This window comes from Trametes versicolor (assembly GCF_000271585.1).
Source record: "Trametes versicolor FP-101664 SS1 unplaced genomic scaffold TRAVEscaffold_6, whole genome shotgun sequence".
Classification (NCBI taxonomy): Eukaryota; Fungi; Basidiomycota; class Agaricomycetes; order Polyporales; family Polyporaceae; genus Trametes; species Trametes versicolor.
Window position 1 is genome coordinate 1294079 of NW_007360326.1, and position 19898 is coordinate 1313976.

At 58.4% G+C, this 19898-nt stretch overlaps 5 protein-coding genes and 3 non-coding genes across 8 annotated transcripts; 5 read left to right on the top strand and 3 right to left on the bottom strand.

The window, feature by feature from the left end:
* Positions 1-391: 391 nt before the first annotated feature.
* On the top strand, positions 392-3376 carry TRAVEDRAFT_72064 (uncharacterized protein; the record flags this gene model as incomplete). The annotated part of the gene is made up of 5 exons (XM_008040562.1): positions 392-400; positions 452-625; positions 681-1944; positions 2014-2913; positions 2972-3376. The coding sequence occupies 4 exons, from the start codon at positions 392-394 to the stop codon at positions 2856-2858; spliced, it is 2292 nt and encodes a 763-aa protein (XP_008038753.1). The 3' UTR covers positions 2859-2913; positions 2972-3376.
* Positions 3377-4780: 1404 nt separating this feature from the next.
* Positions 4781-6009, top strand: TRAVEDRAFT_72065 (uncharacterized protein; the record flags this gene model as incomplete). Its single annotated transcript, XM_008040563.1, has 3 exons — positions 4781-4843; positions 4896-5246; positions 5298-6009. The coding sequence occupies 3 exons, from the start codon at positions 4781-4783 to the stop codon at positions 5607-5609; spliced, it is 726 nt and encodes a 241-aa protein (XP_008038754.1). The 3' UTR covers positions 5610-6009.
* Positions 6010-6069: 60 nt separating this feature from the next.
* TRAVEDRAFT_t83 lies at positions 6070-6143 on the top strand. The gene has a single exon. It is a non-coding gene; the product is annotated as a tRNA-Val (tRNA).
* A 272-nt stretch (positions 6144-6415) lies between these two features.
* Positions 6416-6487, bottom strand: TRAVEDRAFT_t105. The gene has a single exon. It is a non-coding gene; the product is annotated as a tRNA-Arg (tRNA).
* A 301-nt stretch (positions 6488-6788) lies between these two features.
* TRAVEDRAFT_t84 lies at positions 6789-6860 on the top strand. The gene has a single exon. It is a non-coding gene; the product is annotated as a tRNA-Arg (tRNA).
* Positions 6861-7191: 331 nt separating this feature from the next.
* TRAVEDRAFT_124822 (uncharacterized protein) lies at positions 7192-14212 on the bottom strand (the record flags this gene model as incomplete). The annotated part of the gene is made up of 10 exons (XM_008040564.1): positions 7192-7606; positions 7658-8440; positions 8494-8681; positions 8731-8831; positions 8881-9873; positions 9931-11233; positions 11284-12814; positions 12867-12996; positions 13045-13637; positions 13689-14212. The coding sequence occupies 10 exons, from the start codon at positions 14210-14212 to the stop codon at positions 7192-7194; spliced, it is 6561 nt and encodes a 2186-aa protein (XP_008038755.1).
* An 817-nt stretch (positions 14213-15029) lies between these two features.
* Positions 15030-16114, top strand: TRAVEDRAFT_37425 (lipid phosphate phosphatase 1; the record flags this gene model as incomplete). Its single annotated transcript, XM_008040061.1, has 6 exons — positions 15030-15127; positions 15181-15306; positions 15364-15407; positions 15472-15535; positions 15594-15825; positions 15890-16114. 6 exons carry the CDS (start codon positions 15030-15032, stop codon positions 16112-16114), a joined length of 789 nt encoding a protein of 262 aa, XP_008038252.1.
* A 94-nt stretch (positions 16115-16208) lies between these two features.
* Positions 16209-19379, bottom strand: TRAVEDRAFT_64908 (uncharacterized protein; the record flags this gene model as incomplete). The annotated part of the gene is made up of 6 exons (XM_008040565.1): positions 19309-19379; positions 19160-19255; positions 18825-19070; positions 18412-18517; positions 18108-18291; positions 16209-18057 (listed from the first exon to the last, which is right to left on the bottom strand). Exons 1-6 carry the CDS (start codon positions 19321-19323, stop codon positions 16209-16211), a joined length of 2496 nt encoding a protein of 831 aa, XP_008038756.1. The 5' UTR covers positions 19324-19379.
* Between the last annotated feature and the right edge of the window lie 519 nt (positions 19380-19898).

The window sequence follows — 19898 nt, forward strand, 5'->3', positions numbered from 1 at the left end:
GGATTGTTGGGCCTCGACGACACGTGAACTGCCGCAGCGATACCTTCTTCGTGTTGGCTGTGCCTTCGCTGGGTGACAGCTCGGTTAGATCTGTGCAAACTTTCCCTGGGACATTGATCATATAAAAGGTTCGTCGCTCGAGGCGGTCTGTCCACACCCCTCCCCAGAACTTCCCACCAGCACCCCTTCGCCCCTTGTACTTTGATCCATCTTGCTGATTAGCCCAACCAAACGTGTGATGTCTTTGCAATTACACCCCCAAGAGGCCCCATTTGGCATGAATGGCCAAACCACATCCCCAATCCCCTTGTCAGAACTCCCACTTCCTGCGCCTGATGATGACTCAGTGCATCCATATGTTGTGCCTCATGCACATCCGCCATATGTTCCTATGAAGACGGTGGGCGTCCACGTAAAGTATCGTGTCCCGAGCGCTGAAATTGGAGTCTAGACACGACATGATGTGGATCACGGCGACCATGGAACATCGACCATCAGGATTGGCCCATCCGTAGCGAGCTCTGGACCCAACGGAGCTTGGACTAATTGTGTCAAGGCTTTGCGGGAACACGACCAACATCTGATACAGGGTTGGAAGGAAGATGTGGACAGTCTCCTAGTCTTTGTGAGTCGAGGTGCTGGGTATAACGGTTCGGATTTCTGACACACCTCTTCCACAGGCTGGTCTCTTTTCGGCAGTCGTCACGGCGTTCAACATTGAGTCATACAAGCTGCTACAAGAAGATCCTGACGAGAAGACGGCGAAGCTGTTGGGCCAGATCTCCGCACAGCTCGCAACAAACGCGGGGACAACAACGCCGCAATCTCCCGCCGAGAGCGCGGCGTTCTCTGCGGACGCGCGTTCTGTCCGCATCAACATTCTGTGGTTCTCGAGCCTCGTTCTCAGCCTTGTCTCCGCTTCCGTGGGCATTCTCACGAAACAATGGTTGCGCGAGTACACGCGCAATGCCGCAAGCTCTCCCCGCGAAAACGCGCGTATCCGTCAACTTCGTCACGAAGGTTTCGTGAGGTGGAACGTACCATTTACCATCGCCCTCTTGCCCATCCTCCTCCAGGTCGCGATGGCGCTCTTCTTCGCCGGCCTCTTGGATCTCCTCTGGAGCCTGAACACCTCCGTTGCGGGAGTGATTACCACCATAGTCACCATATCGCTTGGTTTCCTTGTTCTCACCACGATCATGCCGACATTCCGGGGTGACTGCCCCTACAAGTCGCCGCAGGCGTTGGGCGTATACCTTGTGTTGCAGGGACTCGCGCGTCTTCTATCACTTGCCGCGCACAAGATATACTCGTGGCTAGGTTGGTATCGCCCTAAGTGGCCGCTCATCATCGATCCATCCATGTTCCGCAGGTGGCGGCGTCTCCTCGCTGCGTGGCTCCTCAGCCTGATCCACAGGCGATTCTTTGGCACTTGGCGCGAGCGCGAGATGGCTATCGTGCATGACTCGGCGTCCAAGTTGGACCACCGGCTGCTCGCGGACGCGGACGCGACGTTCATGGAGGACGACTTCTTGTGCCGGACGATCAGCTTCTGTCTCAACGACACGGAGTGCCCCGCAGCGGTCGACTGTTTGCACGAAATCATCACCCATCGTGCAGACACTGTGTTGCACGGCATACCACACTGGCGCCATCGCGAAACCGTCGACTCTGGCGTCAGCCTTCTCCTGCACCTCATCTTAGACGTCCTCCCCCGGATAGATCGAGCGGACCGCGCAGGTATAGATAAGATGCTTACCCTGACCGACAGTCTTTGCCGCGCTATCCCTTTCGAGACCGAGCACTACGACGCTGTGACGCTGTACCAGCGTCTCTTTGACGTCTTGGCTCGGTTCTTGACCCACGAGGATTCCGTGAAGATGCGCTCCTTTGGGATTATGCAGCGGATATGGGCGCGGTCCTGCGCACCTATTCATCCTGTTGGTGTGTATCTTATTATCTGTCTACTGCCCTCACCATCGCCGCTCATACCGATTTGCGTGACGTCGTCAGTCATACAGAGGATCATCTCCTTCGCGCGCACCGCGAAGCAGGGCAGCGACTACAACGCCTTCCACGTCGCGTGCGAGATGACGCTCGCTTTCTCCACCGCCGCGACGTTCCCCCGGCTCGACTTCGACAGCATCAAGAACGAGCTGCGGCTCATGCTCGCCGACCTCGAGACATACTTCACCACCCCCGAGTCCGGGACGAGCGCACTTGGCTCGGGGCAGATCGCGTCGATCCTGCTCGCGCTCGAGGAGCTGAACGAGATCGATCCGGGACTCATCGTCAGCACCAAGCTACGCGAGCTGCTCGACTCCGTGAAAGTGCGCAACGAGGGCCCCACGCGCGTCGACCCGGAGATCGTGTCGAGCTTCTGGCGCGGCCGCTTGGAGAACGCACGGTTGCTGCGCGAGTATCGTGAGCGCCATCCGCAGGCGACGATGGGCCGGCGCAGGAATACCACAGCCCCTAGGCCTAACGTCCTCGATATCGACCTTTCGCGAGCCGCAACCCAGACGAACGGCGCTCCGCCAGTGGCGCCGTCTCACTCTGCACCGGCATCGGGCCAGGGTACAACTGAGAACCTCAGGGGACCGTCGCGCAGCCAGACAGCCGCCACCGCGCCAGCCGGGTCTCCGATTTTGCCAAGCATCAATCTCGATATCATAGCTATGCATAGTCCCGGCCTCGTCTCTGAAGCTTCGCCGAATCGCGACAACCTTGGTTGGACCCCGACGCTAGGCCACCACTCTGGATCACTTGAGACGTCAACGAGTCCGACGGCGGTCAACATACACGAAAGCCCCCAATCTCTCGCTGCTGCCCTGGATGATTGTGGAGTAAATCCTTGACTCTAGGCTTCGTCTCCGTTGGGGAGGGGTATTTTCAGCGATGTCGTGGACCTCTGTGAGTAGTATTTGTGACTGTTGTGCGATTGTGTAGACTTATGAGCGCGCGCGCGTAGACTGCACTCCTTTCGCGACAGCGTCCTTGTCCTCGGATCAGACCGTATTCTTGGCGTCTTGGGCTACCTTGAGAGGCGCCCGCTTTGTGGCGTCGGTTGTGGCGTCGGTGGCGGTGCTGAAGCTGCAGCGTTGAAGTGCCGCGCCCCGTCACTAGCCTGGTCCCCCTCCGCACGCAGGACCCAAGCGAAAGCAATGCCACGACGTTCGACGATGCAATGGAAAGACGTCGTCTATATTCCCTCGCCGCAACGGTACACCACATCTTTCCCAACTTCCAAGTGCGTGTAGAACAAGCAAACGCATGCTTTCGGCGATGCCTCCGCAGGCCTCTCTTCACCCAGACCGGGGGCCGGGACGGGGACGAGCTGAATGAATACCTCGTTTTGGCGATCAGCATTCCCTCCCCTCCCCCGCGCCAGGACGAAGGATTCAACACACTACCGGTGCCGCTTCCAGATAATCACCACGAGCCATACTCGAGAGGTCCCAAATCACCTCTTCTCACCAGTCCCCTTGTTGGGCCCGCTTCCTGTTACAGGCTGGGGATAATCCTGACATAATGCTTTTTCCAAATGTACAGTATCTCGATTTCTTGTTAGTACAGTAAGCATCTGTACCAATGTACTATAACCAGGATTGTCATGTTTCCGTTCATATGAATTCTTCCCTATCCCCTCCTCATATGCCCATCCAAGTCACAATATTTGTGGCGTTGCCCGATCGACCAACTGACCGACTTGGCAGGCACATCCCAGCGTCTATGCTGACCGCGGCGGGTGCGGTACTTACCAGTGCAAGCGCTCGTATGCATTCAACGCCTCCTACGCTCATCATGATTCTCATTCAAATTTGCACACCAACGTCTCGCGTCTTGCCTCTTCCCTGTGTCGAGACTCAGTCGAATGACCGTCTCCCGTGAAATAGACCTCCGTCATTCCGAGTCCATCACTGCGCAGCCTCCACGTGCGATTGACTACGGACCACGGTCGTAGCTCAGTCAGCGTCCTCAATCGTCATTCGAAGGAACGTCCCTGCGATCCGCCACACCGCTCCGAATCCCTGTGCCCCGGGTCCCGTTGGTGTTGTTCTTTGACATGGGGCATCCTCGGCGAGCGCGCATCGGAAGCGGACTGACTCATACCCACGTCAATATTGATGGCATGTGGCGCTTGTCCAAGTCGTGTAGGTTAACGTGCGCACGTTTCTAACCGCTAGAATGCAACGAGCAACAAACATACAAACGTTGAGTGCGGCCGGTGAAATTCGGAAGCTTATGGCAAGTAGGTCCCGCGTCGTTTGTGGATGGCTTGGCTGACGTTGTTTACCTATGACTCGAATAGAGGGGCGCTCTCCATATTACACCCCTCTAGACTTCCACCCCCTGGTCCGATTACATGAGTCACGGGCACGCGTTTAATTACGCCGTTAACGTCTTAACTACCCTCGCGGTTAAGCGTCCCAGCGGGGCCATCCTATAGGTTCCAATGAACCCCGCGCTGAATAAGCGTCTCCCGGAGGCTGGAGGCTTGACGCGATCATGCGCGGCAACTATGGAACAGAGTCATTTGCCGTTTACATCTAAACGTCCGTGTCTCGTGCGCAGTGGGCGCTGCAGGACGTGTGCGTATATGAATGTCACTCGTGCATAGGAGAGCTTCCTTCCCCGCCCTCCTACCTCGCCTGTGTTGCATTATCCTCCAGCACACTGCTCCGTGTTCCCCTGCTAATCTTCGAGAGTTTTCCCACCTTGACATTCACTTTTCTCAAGAAACAACCTACTGGAAGACCAAGAACAAACTCTGTACGCAATGTCCACCCCTACAATATCCGAAGAATCGCATAGCGAGCCATCCCACCTCCCGCTTGTCAAGGTTGATGCTCCTGCTCTACTCCGTCGCGTTATGGCTCACCCATCCGCTACAGCCTCTCATATATGGATCGCGGATATCGTTGCTCGCTGCTCGCGTCTTAGACAACGATTCAAGCACCAGTACCAACAGCACAACGCTCGCCGACGTCCCTTCCGGCAGCCGCGGCCGCCCATCAGTAAACCCCGCCATCCCCGCGCTCATCGCTGTTGTGGTGTTTGTTGTCTGCACGCTCGTTGTTCTCAAAGGCGTCCGCGCACTTCGTGGCGATGGCGTCGTCCCTGTCTACCGCAAGCCTGCTCGGGAACTTCAGGAGGAGAAGCCGCGCATGTGGGAGGTGCACATGGACCAGTCTCCCTCGTTCTCTTGTGTTCGTGTCGGCGAGCACGGATGGAACGGGATGATGGTGCGTGTACTACCCTCCTATGCGTATTCATCGACTGACTTGCCCTTTCAGCCCATTTCCCTGGAATATCTCCCACCAAACGCACCTCCATGCGAAGCACTTGCTAGTGCCTCCCCAACGCGTCCCCCGCTTCGTTCTTCCCCTCGCGCGTCACGGTCGCTCAGCCGAGATAGTGCTCGCTCCTCCTGGAGCACCTTCTCCGAAAAACCGACCGCTAGCGTCCGTTCGGCGGAGGCGACTGAAGATCCCGCGCGTCTGCGCGTCGCAGTGCTCATCGCGATGCCGTCGCCCACAAAACCATCACCATCGAGTGCCATACCGGCGACTCCTGCCCCCGCTTACCTAGGATTGGCGGAGGTGTAGCGGCGAGGTGGGGATGGGTGCTTTGCCACTCTGTGTCGCCCTCGGGGCGGCTGGACATCCTCGCCCTGACCGAGCTATGTCGCCATCGTCGGTAATTGACGTGGACGAACGCCACCACTTGGGTGAAACGTCGCGCATCTACGGGGTGTTGCGCTCCGAGCTGCGCTAACACTACTATGGAACCACAGACGGAAGGGATCGCGGGCTCGGACTTGGAGCGCGTAATAGAACGTCTCGCTTAACGACGAAGTCACCGGGCCTGTAAGTCTCGACACGACTCTACTATGGGCGGAGAGTACCTGTACGCTACCTATAGTCAATTTTTTGGGATGTTTCGACGACGCCAACGGAGAAGATTTGAAGATGTCGTGAATTTACATATTGTTATCATTCAAATAAGTAGTCCCCCGCTTTAGCATTAAGCCCCTTGCTGCCGCACCTACACGACCAAGGATATAACGGGTCGGTGGCGTAGTTGGTTATCGCATCTGTCTAACACACAGAAGGTCCTCAGTTCGATCCTGGGCCGACTCACGTTTTGCCCCTGTTCGCCCCAAGCTATGATTGTGTTTTGCCTCGTGCTCATTGAGAAGGCCGGGATAACGGAGTAAGTACGTTACTGCTTGATATCCGTGAACAAATGCACCGTCGCATGGTACGGTTATCTAGAATTCGCCGTCTCTCAACCCCATAGAGCATAGCTCGGCTCGGGATCTAGTTTGCCTGACACACAACGTAAAGGCGGGTTTCAGCTTTTGGTAATAGGATAAGGAAAACAGCCGTACCGTAGGGGAATTGAGCAAAAATGACCACCGCAGGGGTCGAACCTGCAATCTCCTGATTCGTAGTCAGACGCGATGCCATTTCGCCAGGCGGCCATGCATAATCTGACGCTTGGCGCATATTGTCAGCACAGCCACCTCTACGACGGTCCGCGGACGGCCATCGACGCGAACTCCTCGCGATCCTCCAGTTCGAAGTCTATCGGAACCACGTACTGCTGCACGTTCATTCCTATGATGTCTGCATGGATCGTACTTGGCGGGAATGGCACACCGTCTGTAGCCAACTGAATATACTACTCTACCCGGATCTGATCGCATGGAGTCTAAGACTTTGAGTATTATTGCGTCGTACATGCAGCCGATAATGTTTTACTATGTCAGTTCAAAACATATCGGCCGCCTGGCGAAATGGCATCGCGTCTGACTACGAATCAAGAGATTGCAGGTTCGACCCCTGCGGTGGTCATTTTTGCTACATGACCAGTCATTTTGGAGCGTCAGAGTATCGAAGTTGACATTGATGAGAAATGTCTAGACCGGTATACTTCCACTCTGCCTACGGTGAGTAGGTTACGTACGCCTAGAGTGTAAGTTGCGAAAGAGCGTCGCGGACACACACTGGTCTTGAACTTTCAGCTTTCCAGAGTGAGCAGCCAAAACAACACCTTCATTACATTACATACTACAAGAACTCAAGGGACATACATGGATAACATAGAGCACGTAAGATATAGCACAGATATACGACGAGAGGATTCCGAACAACACCATTCAAAGCACCGTGACTGTCAATCCAATTACACCTTCTGCCCCGTCCGCTGCTGGTAGATCTCCACGTCGATCGTGTCCAAACTGAGGAACCTCCAGATGTTGACATGCTTGAGCTGCCCGTATCGCCGCAGACGACCGATCGCCTGGGTCTCGCACGCGTCGTAGATCTCCTGCGTTGGCGCGAGCAGCGGCGAGATGAAGATGGCGTGGTTGGCAGATGTGAGGTTTGCTCCGCTCGCGCTCTCGTCCATGACATTCAGCAGGAGCACACGCTCCTCGCTGTCGTTCTGGAACTTCTCCAGGTTCTTGCTCTTCTGCGAAGCGGAGCCCTTGATCTCGAGAAAGGGAACGCGGTAGGAGTTCAGGGCCTCGGCCACCTTCGCGGTAAGGTCGGGGAACTGGACGAAGATCAGGACTCGCTCGTCCTTCGGGATGGTTTTCCTACAGGGTAGTTAGTATCCGCCCACTGTGACTGTGGCATCGGAAACATACTTGATTAGGTCCATGATCTTCTCCAGCTTGAGGCCGTAGTGCTTGCCACGTCCGTCGCGTGCTTCGTCGTCGACACCGAGGGTGTCAGCCTTAACGATGTTAAGGGCGCGCGCAGCGGCACGACAAGCCCCCGAGGCGGCGTAGACACACTCCTCCCTATCCGCGCAGGCCACGACGCAGGTGTAGCAGCCCATGTGTCCGCAAGAGGATAGGACGGCGATCTCGTCGAGAGGAACGTCCTTGCGGTCACAACTGGGGCAGTGTACGACTGGTGGCGAGTCGGCCTGCCTCTGCAAATCACGGACGACGGTGAAGTACCTGAGCGACCGCACACGACCGACGAGTTCCTTGGTGATGCGACGAATCTCGTGAGTCTGTTCTCGGTGGTCCCAGATAAGGTCCTTCGTTGCCTTCGGAATGTCGGAGTCGTCCTTCTTCCCGCTGCTCTTCCCGCTCAACTTGTTCGTCAAGGGCTTAAGCGGCCCTGCGATGTTGGTCTCGTCTAGAAGGGCTTGTACGGCCTCGGTGGCCTCCTTGTCACCAACGCCTTCCGTCCGGGTGACGCGCACATACTCGCGGAAGAGCGACTCGTCAGGCACCTTGCCGATCTTCTTCTCCATCTTGACGGCATCGTTGAGCTTCTTCAGCAGCTCAGCCTTGCAGTCCTGCAGCTGCTTAGTGCGCTCCTTCACGATGACCTCACATGCCTTGATGGCGTTCTCCTTGTCGGCGGTCTCGAGCTCGAAATGCGAGCACCGCTTTAGCAATGCTTCCTCGGCGGTGCTAATCTCGAAGCGTCAGAAGCGGTTCCCAAATCCACCGTTGAAATAACATACCCGCTGTCACCAAGAGCTTGTGCGAGGCGCTTCTCACGGTCGCTCTCGCTCTTCCTGCCTCGCTTCACGGTCATGTCGATAGCACGCAAATGATGCTCGAGCTCCAAGTAGATCGCGCGCTCGGAAGCGGGGAGCTTGACTCTTTGGATCTCCTGGCCGCACGATATCTCGTCGATCTCGGCGATGTTCTGCGAGGAGTGAGTTGGCGGCACCCGAGCACAAACGAAATGAACATACCTGTCTCACGAACTGGTCGAGGAACTTCTGCCCAAGCTCATGACGATGGGCGTGCCACTCCAGGCTGTGCACCTCGCGGAACGAGTGGAACTTCTCGACGGCTGCCCCAATCATCAGCTAATGCAGAAGGAGATAAAGCAAGAAGCGTACCTGTCTGCTCCCTCTTCCGCTTCTTGACCTGCAGCGACTGACCCTCATTGTCATCATCGATGCCGAGGTGGATGTTGAGGAACGCGGAGATCGTCTTCAGCGCGCCGAAGTCATGAATGGGCGGGGTACCAGAGAGAACCCAGAGGCGGTCGGCCTTCATCTTGGTGACCATTGAGAGCACCTTGCCGTCAAGGTAGGTGTACTCGTCGACGATCTTGCGAGAGAAGTAGAACATCTCCAACGGCGGAGACTGCATCTTGCGCCAGTCACGCTTGACGGCCGACGACTTGAGCTTCCAGGGGTCCGAGTCCTCTCGTCGCTTCTTCTCCTTTACGGGTTTCTCGACCTTGGGCTTCTTCGCGGGCTTCTTGCCCTTACCAGAGGGCTTGACGTCCTCGTCATCGTCGACTTCCATAGCATCCTCAGACTCGGATGTTGCGGGCGCGGACCGAGCCTTCCCAGCTTTCTTCGGTGCTGCCCTCGACTTGCCCTTGGCCTTCGACGTCTTAGGCTTCTCGTCATCCGAGCTCGCAATGAAGTCGTCCTCCTCTTCATCCTCCTCTTCCTCGGCAGCAGACTCCTCGTAATCAGAGGACTCGGACGCCTTCGAACGCTTCGCGGGTCTCTTCTTCGCCGGGGCTTTCCCCTTGCCCTTACCCTTCTTCTTAGGGGCCTCCTCCTCGCTACTGTCGTCGTCAGAAATGACGATCGCCTTCCGCTTGACCGCGCGGCGCATGGTCCGGATGTCTTCATCCTCGTCGCTTGCAGGCGCACTGGAGGCGGAGGGCGAGCCGCGACTCCTTGGTAGAGAAGGGATGACCACCTCCACTTTCAGGCCCGTCCGCGGGCTCACGGTCGACTTCTTCTTGGCGGGAAGGGTGGCCTCCTCGGGCTCCTCTTTGACGTTCTCGGACTTCACAGTGGTGTCCGCGGCGTCACGGTACGATTTGCCCTTGAGACGCTTGGTAGGAACCAATAGTTGGGCCGCCTCGTCTACCGAGATGTTGAATCCACCGGCCTGACTTTCGAAGGATTGAAATAGGCACTCACCGATCTTACGGCCTTCCTTGATCTGCTCCATGACCTCCTCCGCTCCCTCGTCCCTGAGGCGCTCGACCTGCTCCTGGAGCCCCTTGAGCGTGATCTCCAGCCGCGCGTCGAAGAACCGGCCGTCCTGGATGGGCAGCTCGCCCGCACCCGCGAACGCCTCCAAGTTGTCCTGGTACACCTGACTCTTGAACAGGTTCGACGCGACGATGACGATGTCTGCGTCCATCACGTCCTCGACCTTGAGCGAGTTGAGGTTCGACGCCGTGTGCAGCACGACGACCTCGAACGTGTTCTTCGTGAACTTGCGCACTTCGGACTCCCACTGGCGCGTCAGATGTGGCGGCACGATGATCAACGTCGCCTTCGTCGCGATATGGCCCTTCATGCCCTTCACCGCCTTGAACTCTTTCCGTACGCCCTCCGCCGCGCAGTCGATCAGCCCGAGCGAGATCGCCGTCTTCCCGTACCCAACCTCGTCTGCGAGGACGCCGCCGCGGACATGGTGTGGGCGCTGTGCACGGCCCTCTGCGCGCCACCCGAGTGGCTCGAGGATCGCCTCTGAGATCTCCTCCTCAACGAACGCGGGAGCGCCCTTCTTCTCCTGCGCGAGCATCCAGGTGAGCGAGCGCAGCTGCTCGGGACGCAGCGGGACCTTGAAGCTCGGCGGCTGCGCGTGCTCGACGTCGCGCTTGTTGCTCGACAGTCGGAACTTGGGCAGCGTGATCTTGACCGCGGGCGTAAAATCCGTGTTCAACCGCCACGACAGCGTTACGGCCTCCGTGCGACCGGCGGTAGGCAGCCGGGACAGTGCGCGGTGCATGAGTGAGGTCATGTTGACACCGATGCGCACAATTCCGAGCCCCTCGTCGTCGAGCTTCAGCTGCGTGATGAACGGGGCAGGACGCCGCTTCAGGCTGCGCTCGTACTCTCCGGCCTGGATCGTGTCTTCGAACGCGGCGATCCGCTTCTTGACCTTCGCCCAGCGAATGGCGGGCGAGACGGGCGCGCATCGCTGGCACTGGATGTGGTTGTTGTCGACGGCGTCCGCGGTCTGCCAGTCGTTGAACTGCCCGTCGATGTTCCGGATACGCTCCACTAGCCAGGCGAGGGACTTGAACGTCGAACGCTCGTGCACCTTGTCGACCTCTTCCCATACCCCGCGCGGCCATTCCGGGCCGGCCTGCTCGCCCAGAGGGACGCGGCAGACGAGGAGCGCTGTCGCGCTCTGACATGCGTCTTGAGACACATCGATAGTGACCTCCTCGGAAGGAGTCGAGAACACAGCATCATGTCCCGAGGCGGGCTAAAGGGGCTAAGTCAGAGGCGTGCTCATCCACAGACAATCAAACTTACAGTGAGCTTTACGGTCGACGACTCCACCCAACGGCACGGGAGGACGCACTTGACGTCCTGCGCCCCGTCCACATCCGACTGTCTCCACTTCGGGTCGAGAATCGCAATGAGCGGCCGGCTCTCGCCATACTCGTATCGCCGCGTGCTCGTGGAGAACACGAACGAGTCCGCCGCAGGCTCCCCGCACCGCGTCGGGTCGAGGAGCAGGAAGATCGGAGGCAGACCCTCGTCCGCGTCCGTCTGCTCGCGCTTGTGCAGCGCCGCGTTCGCCGTTCCGCACTTGTCGATGAGCGTGTACGTGCCGGAGATGTCGCGGTCGAACAGCTCGCGCTGCGCCTCGGGCACGCTCACCTCCAACTGCGCGTGCACCATCTTGTTCCGGAACTCGTCGCCCTGCAGGCCGAGCTTCTGCTCCCATGCCGCGACGAGCTCGACGCTGCCCTCGATCGTGATATCCGCCTTCGCGGTGGCGGGGAGCGCAAACTCCCACCGCCCGGAGAAGAGCCCGTCGCTGCAGACGAAGCGGCCCACGGGCAGGTCGAGCACCTTGCGGATTTCGGCGTTCGCGGGCTCGCTCTCCTCCGGGAATGCGAACAGGCGCCACTCGGGCTGCTTTGGGTGTAGCGAAAGCTCAAGCTTCGCAGTGGGCGACTGGTACACCACGGACCAGACCTCCTGCCGTTTGGGCTCGACGAAACGCATCTCCTTCTCGGCCGCGCGCAAGACCGCAGCGCGCCAGCCCGTCCAGCGGCCGCTAGAGGTGTCGATGTCGACCCCGCCAGCAAGCTTGTCAAGAAGCGCTTTGGTAACGTTTGAGACCGTCAGCGACATCGGTAGGACGGCCTTCAGGTCCTTCTCGAACGTGGATGGCGACAGACGCGGATGCGCCTTGAGGTCGATGGGCTGCAGGTTGTGCTCCGGACGGCCGCCACACTTGACGCACGACGTGGAGTCGCAGTCAACGCATCGGTTGAGCGTGCGCTCTGTCATGTCCTTGCGCCCTTCACAGCTGCACAGACGGGCGCTGCGCTGCGCCTGTTCCAGAATTGCCTGCAACGTCAGCTGCGAAGTAGACGCTGCTAGGTCGAGGGGCTGCTGCGACAGCTGGTCCTCGCCCGTGATGCGGCCCTCGATGTCCACGGCAGGCTGGTCGACCTCCATCTCTTCCTCGACCTTGGTGGACTTCGCCTCGCCGTCTGCCATCTCGCCATCGTGACGTTGCTCATACGTCCGCGCGTCCGACCCGTCCTTCAATAGCTTCCTGCCAATTACGAGGGCAGCAAGCATGCACGCGCCGACGACGGTCGTCGACATCGCATTGCCGGCCAGATCGGCCAGCTGGTCTTCCGTTTCGCGAGTGAGGAGGAGCTCGTCCACCGGAAGGCCTTGCATAGACAAAGCCTCAAGGCCGACCATGGGTCCTCCACGGTTCGTGATGTACGGGATCATGGAGGGAGTTAGACACGGGCAAATACCCGGCTTGCTCGCTCCCGTAGAACGATCGACGTTCTGGGAGAGGTTCCACACCTGACTGAAGCATTGTCAAAATCCGACTACAAGGACCGGGAATAGATGACACTCACGTCTTAAACGAAGGGTCGACCCCCTTCTTCGCTGCGCGCAGGAGACTGATGTCCATCAAGTCCCAGACGCGTTCGACTTGGCCAACGCCCCAGTCGTTCCATGCAAAGTCTTGCAGTTTGCAGTAACCACCTAGTAGAAAGTGAGCATTCCGGCTTGATCGCCTGGTTCTTAGCATACCTTCTTCCCAACTGGTAAGGGGGCGCTTCGTTCCGAGGAGCTCTTCGAGACGCGCGCGCTGGTGACGACTCTCGCATCGACCCCAGTCAGTTCGCCCACGCCTTTCGCCGACATTGTGAGCTTCGGAAGCCAGCTTCTGCCTCGCCTGGTGGATACGCGGGTCGTCCGTGGGCAGCAGGAACGCGTCCAGCGTCGACGAGGCGGGGCGCCGGAGCTTCTGGATCAGGTTCTTCCACGCGTCGGGCAGACCTGAGCGTTTCTGGTCGACAGCGATGAGGTACACTCGTGTGCGAGTATGCGGGATGTAGAATGTCTTCGTGTCTACCCGAAGATGCGCCGCACTGTAGTGGTTGTTGCCGAAGTACTCCGCCACACGATCCCATGGGGCACCGCAGACGTTCTCGAGGATAACGATCGGCGGACGGTGCTTCTTGACCCACGACATCATACCGCGGAAGGTTCGCCCAGACTCCCCGTTTGCGTCGATGCCTTGCTTTTCATTGTTTAGGTTGGAATAGTCGACGCAAGATGTACCGGCCACGAGTAGATCGACGTCTCCTGGGACCCGCGCGAGCGCTCCGTAGGCCGTAGTACTATTTCGTTCGTCAAGTTCACGTAGATGTCGTAAGTGCAATTTCACTCACGCTTCATCGTCCCCAAGTTCACAGACGTCGCGAAACAGAAGAGCAGGCTTGAAGTTTCGCTCGATGTAAGCTTGTTTGAAGGGCTCGATCTCACAAGAGAATACATGTTCGTAATCGAGGGTTACTTCATAACGCTCCATGACGCAGCGTTGTATGAGGTTCAAGGCGAGTAGCGGAGACTCAGTCCCCGAACACATAGTCGCGATACGTAGCTTACGCCCCTTCAGATGTGCTGCAACGTCTTTGATCTGAGGGATACGCGACACGAGGTCGGAGAAGATGGCAGGTATCTTGAAGATGGGGGGCAAGTCCGAGTTCTCCACATTCACGCCCTTGGTCGCCTCGCCCTCTCCCTCGCCCTCGTCGTCGTCCTCTGGGTCCTCTACCGGGTCGTCTTCGGGTTTGTCATCTTCAGGGTCAGACTGGTTAGTCTTGCTGGATTCTCCAGATTTCTTGGGTTTCGCGAAGAAGGATGTTATGGGCTTCTGGCCCTTCGCTCGGGATGCCTTGGAGGCTGGGGCCATGGTGAGGGGAGGAGGAGAAAGTGGTGGCAGCGCGTCATGCACGCGACGCGAGGATGCCCTTTGTCACGTTCACGATACGTAACAAGATGACTAAGCTGTGACTCTCGCGTAAAGTCGCGATGACTCCATCGCGTCACATCTTACGCTGTTTCAGCTATCTGTGAAAAGCACCAACACTTGGGCCAATGCGACTTGAAGCTCAAAGTGGGATAATCAGGGCACTTGATCCGTAACGCAACGTAGAACGCGAGTTACGGCGCGTCTTACGGCGTTCTGAACTCTACCTTAATGGGCACTAGCTGCGGTGCCACGTGGCTCGGTCGGTATACACATATGTACGCCTCGTATCGGGCCTTGCATCTTGCACGTTCCCACCACCCACACAGCCTGCATGCGACGTTACCTGCTGTGAACGCTACGCTGTTACCATTGTATATTGTGCGGATACTCTTGAAGCGTGAGTAGAGCTAAGCTAACAAAAACTATACCACGAAGGCGCCGCAACGCGCTTGACGGTACGTACTCTGGCGGATCTGTAGCGCAGCATTATCCACCCAAGGTGCTGATACTGACGAATTTGTCCACAGGGAGCTCAGTGTGAAACCGATCGATCCTCAAAATGTCGTACAATGGTCTGGCACGATTCGGTCCAGCAGCACTTGCCACCATTTGGGACGGCGGGTACGCGGTAGATTGGTATGTTTCGCCCACGTGCAAGTCATCTTCGGGGGCGCCCTTTCATAACGTTGTGCCGAGACCGCTTTAAAACATGCACTGACCCCCACCCCCCTCATTGGATAGGGCATGCGCAGCCCTGATGTGGGCCGCCGCACATTTCGTCAAAGAAATCCAGCCATACGAGCGCGACTTCAGCACTAAAGATCCGCTCATCGATCACAAGCACCGACACAACCAGTCCGTCTATGCTACTCCTTCATGATTCCAACCTCTAATACCATACCCAACAGGATTGGCGGCGGGTGGAATTGGATACTCGCATTCCTTCTCCCGGTCGCCATCACAGTAGCTGTCGGAGCTATCCGTCGCTCAGCCATTGATATCCATCACAGTGTACTAGGCTTCTACACGACAGGGTGCGTTGTATACACCGTTGGCATTGATGCCGTTTTTATACTCAATCACCACGACAGCGGTCTCACATATCTGCTTACCGAATTCCTCAAGAATAGGGTAGGCAAGTACTGTCAGCCAGCCTTGTGCACACACGTCGTCGGATGCTCAACTCATGATTCTTGCAGGACGTCTTCGGCCCGACTTCCTCGACCGCTGTAAATGGGATAAAGATTTCAAGGCTTGTACAGGGTCCGTTTTCGACGTGCTCGCATGTTCAACTGTCCCTGACCGGTCCGTATACCGATAGGAAGCTTGACTCTGTCCTTGACGGACGCCGGTCGTTCCCGTCAGGCCACTCGTCCATAGCGTGGGCCGGCATGATGTTCCTGTCCCTTTGGATCGCAGGCGCAACAGGAGCGTGGCGTCTTACGGAGCCGGTCCCGTCCGGCTTTCACCGTAGCAAGTTCGGGCGGATCGCACTCTCGCTAGCTCCGCTAGTGTTTGCGACATGGGTCGCGGTATCTCGCGTTGAGGACTACGTGAGTGACTACATCTACACAAATTTTCACTACGAAAGCGGCTGATGCCTCTCATGATACTCAGAGACATCACAAAGAAGACGTGATAGTAGGAAGCCTCCTCGGGGCCACCTGCGCCACGATCTGCTACCTCATCTACTTCCCGAACCCCTTCGCGGCCGACTCACACGGCGCACGACGGCTCTACAACGCCGAGCTCTCCAGGTCGGGAGGCGCGATGTCCCGCGGCGACCCGTACGCGTACGAGCTGGCGGGCTTGACGAACGAGCGAGGAGAGCAGAGTGCATAACGATCCGGAATGACATGCTAATGCTACGGGAAAGCTGTGTGTACAGTGCGAAAATAACGTTGTGAAAGATACCTGCCAAGCTGACCATGCGGAATCATGCCGCGCTGCGCACGAAGACCCACTTGTCCCCGACCTTCTGCATCCGACCACCCAAGCCCCCGCCACCACTTCCTCCTTCGGCTTCATGGCTCGGCGGCGGCGGTGCACCGTACGCATGCGGTGGCGGCGGGCCTTGCGCTTGAGCCTGGAACGGCGGCTGCACTGGGACTGGCGGCTGCGGATCCCTATACAACTGCTCCTGGTACGCCTGCGGTGGTAGTAGGCCGTAAGACGGGCCCTGCTCATGCTGCCCCGAGTGGTCATCCCCTCCACCAAGCATAACCGCGTCCGTGTCCTGCTCGTGGTGTCCTGCCCCACCCGCGCTATACGCACCCCGGCCGTTGCCGTATCCGCCGTAATCCCCGCGTCCGTGGTCTTCGCGGCCAAAGCCCCTCCGTCCGGGCTCCCCGCGGCCGTATCCTCCGCGGCCGAAGTCCCCACGACCCCGCGCACGTGCGCGTCCTGCGCCGCCAAACTCGTCCCGTCCTCCGCCTCTTCCCGCAGGCCCGCCTCGCCAGCCTCCGCCTCGGGGATCTTGAGACCTGTTGTTCCATTGCTGGCGGTCAGGCCCTTGCCACTGTCGCCCTCCGCCGTCATCGTACGGCTGCGAGTATTGCTGAGGCGGCGGAGGCTGAGAAGACGGCGGTGATTGGAACCGTTGGTGTTGTTGTGGCTGCTGCTGTGGCGGAAGTGCACCGTATGTCCCAGGTGCTTGCTGGGGAACGGGCGGGCCAGCGCCGCCCAAGATGTACTGCATGAGCTCCTGCTGCGTAGGCATCGTGGCGTGCGTAGCGGTCCATGCCTTCCCGAGCGTTTCCCACGAGGCCGGGTCAGAGGGATCGAAGCTCGCGCGATCGAAGCCCTCGAGGGCGCCGCCTGCCCCCGGGACACGGTGGTGCTGGACCGGGGAGAGCGGCGGCGCGGTAGATGTCGACGGCGAGATAGGTGGTGATACCGGCGAGCCGGCAGGATACGAGTGGGCGTGAGGGGGTGCGCCTGGGTATGGCTGCGAGTACGGAGCAGCCGCACGGGGAGCAGCAGGGTGGGCGTTCTCGGACGCTACGGACCCGCGGTCAGACGTGGTGACCGACCCTGTCCCGGGCGGCAGGGGCGATGCGCTGCGCTGCTGGTGCGCCTGCACAGACGCTGTGTCCGAATCGGCGCGGGGCGACTCCGGCCTGAGATCGCGTCCAAATTCGTCTTTGCCCGCCTCTGGCTCCCCGCGGCCGCTGACCTGAGCTGCAGCACCCGGTCCATATCCTTGGGATTGTCGCTGCCCATACCCGCCCCGTCGACCGGGAGGGGGAGGGGGACTGTACGGGCGCGCGTCGCGAGGCCCAGGACCGCCGTAGCGGCCGGGCGGGCTGCCTGAGCGGCTCCGCCGCGGCCTGGGGTCGCGCGAGAACTCTCTACTTCGGTCTCGGAAGTGGTCGCGGTCGCGGTCGTCCCACCTGCCCCGTCCGCGCCCGCCTCGCCGGCGCTCGCGAGGGCCACCTCTGGAGCCGCGACGGGGGTCGTTATAGTCATCGCGGGGATACCCGCGCTCTGGGCCGTCGAACCGGACATGCTCTGACTCTCTATGGGGAGCACTGGCAGGGGCGCCGTAATGATCATCTCGATACGGGAATGGCTGAGGCTGCGGGGGCCCTTGCACAGGGGGTACTACAAGCACGCCATTCGGAGTAGTCAATGATGGCACTACGGACGCGGGTACAGGTATGGGCTGCGAAGGAACTGCATTCCCCTTCGCCGTTTGCGCCAGCTGGTGGAGGAGGGCGAGCTGATTGGCATCCAAGATTGGGACCGGTGCGGCTGGTGGCGGGGCGAAATTTGGCGCTGTTTGGCTGGAAGGCACTGAGCGATCCCCGACGCCCGCACGATAACAGGCACTCACGTTGTCATTGGCGCGGCTGCATTGACGGCGCTGGCCGCTTTGCTGAGCAGGGCGAAGAGGGTGGATTGTACGGCATTCACGTCGACTGGCTGTATAGGAGTTTGCGCGGTAGGGTCGGCTGGAGGAAGAGCGGGCGGTACGGGCTCGGTGGATACCACATCCGTCGTCTCTGCATTGTTGGGTTCTGACACGGACAAAACCATATTTCAGTTCATGTCTCACGCTCTTGATCTGCCACGGCGCAAACAAATGGGATTGCACAGGAAGATGTACTTAGCGAACCGACAGGACAAACCATATGCACCTTTATCTTTCCCTGCCTGCTCCAGTACTGAGTACAGCGGCGACAGCACAGCGGATGAGAACGTATTCTGCTTTGTCCATATATCCAGGATCTTCTTGGCCTTTTCCTGCAAGTCGGCGGAGATCGGTTAGGACGTCGCTTCTCGGTCACCACGAGATAGAAGGAAATTCTGTCAGGTGATGGAGAACGGCTAGGTGTAAAGCGACCGACGCTTTCTGGTCAGTTCGCAAAGAAAGCTGTCCGTCCCATCCGCGATGTGAACAAGCGCACAGGCGGCGGTGATTACGGCAGCATGGAAGCAGTATTTCTTTTGGACTGTTTTGTGCGTATGGCACGTCGAGGGGAAGGACAAGGAGTTATGGTCGACAAAAGCCGCCGCGCAGACGATTAGTGGTCAAACGTTCTGTACGAACCTTGAGGTTGCCACTGTCAGTCGACGCAAGATCCCGAAAGAGGCCATCAAGAACTCCTTCTATCCGGAGCAAGAACGTTGCGCAGTTCCCTTTGTCCGCGCTCAGATCTGCGCTGAGATGGTTCTTGACGACGCGATTGCGAGCAGCTCGCGCAAGCGCGTCAAACGCATATAGACTGGCCCCCTTAGCATCGGGGGAGAGCCCTCGGTGCGTACGGTATAAACTAGATACCACCTGGACGTCATTCTGTTGGCGAGCGGTGAGTATAGGTGACAGGCACGACGCGTTAACGGCAACGCGCATCATTGCCCGGCCAACAAGGAAACGGGACGCACATCCATGCAATCCAGTGCGACCTTGGTCAAAGCAGCCATCTTCGACTGCGAGAGTCGCTTCGCCTTCAGAACATCCTTTAATGCTGCCTCGAAAGCCTGTGAGGGCGCATGTGAGTCCCGCCCGGCGCGCCTTATAGTGAAGAAGTTACTTCAATCGTGGCCATCGCAGAGCATAGATATCACTAGACAGAAACTAGATAGAACCAGAGGGGTATAATACAGCAAGCAAGGGAGGAGGAGGGAGGAGAACAAGGAGGACTGGCGGGACTGCTTGCCGAGGTCGAGGTGGTCCGTGCGCCAAGCTCGTGACTCCCGTAGTTGGTAGACGCCCGTCTCTCACCTCCTCGCCAACTTCCTCGCGCATGTCATATATACAGCGTACTTGCAGATCACCTCAGACGATGTTACACCCAGATCTACTCGAATATTAGTGCTTATTTTAATTTTAACAGGTACAACAGCGCGCATGTCGCGCTTGAATCCAAAGAGCGATGGACCATGACGCGGGGTCTAGTCTGCTTACGCTTGGGTTTCTGTCCTGAGCGCGGCCGCCTGGTTGCAGTGCTATGTGAGGGTACATAACACTACTTGCCTTGATACTTTGGATGTACAGCGGCCCAAACGAATGGGCCCAACTCACAAACGCTGGGTGTAAGGTTGTCAAAGCGCACTCATAAAGTAGGATGCGTTTTTGTGAGCCGTCTACGAACATTGGTAGGAGGGTTGTACTTCCTTGACA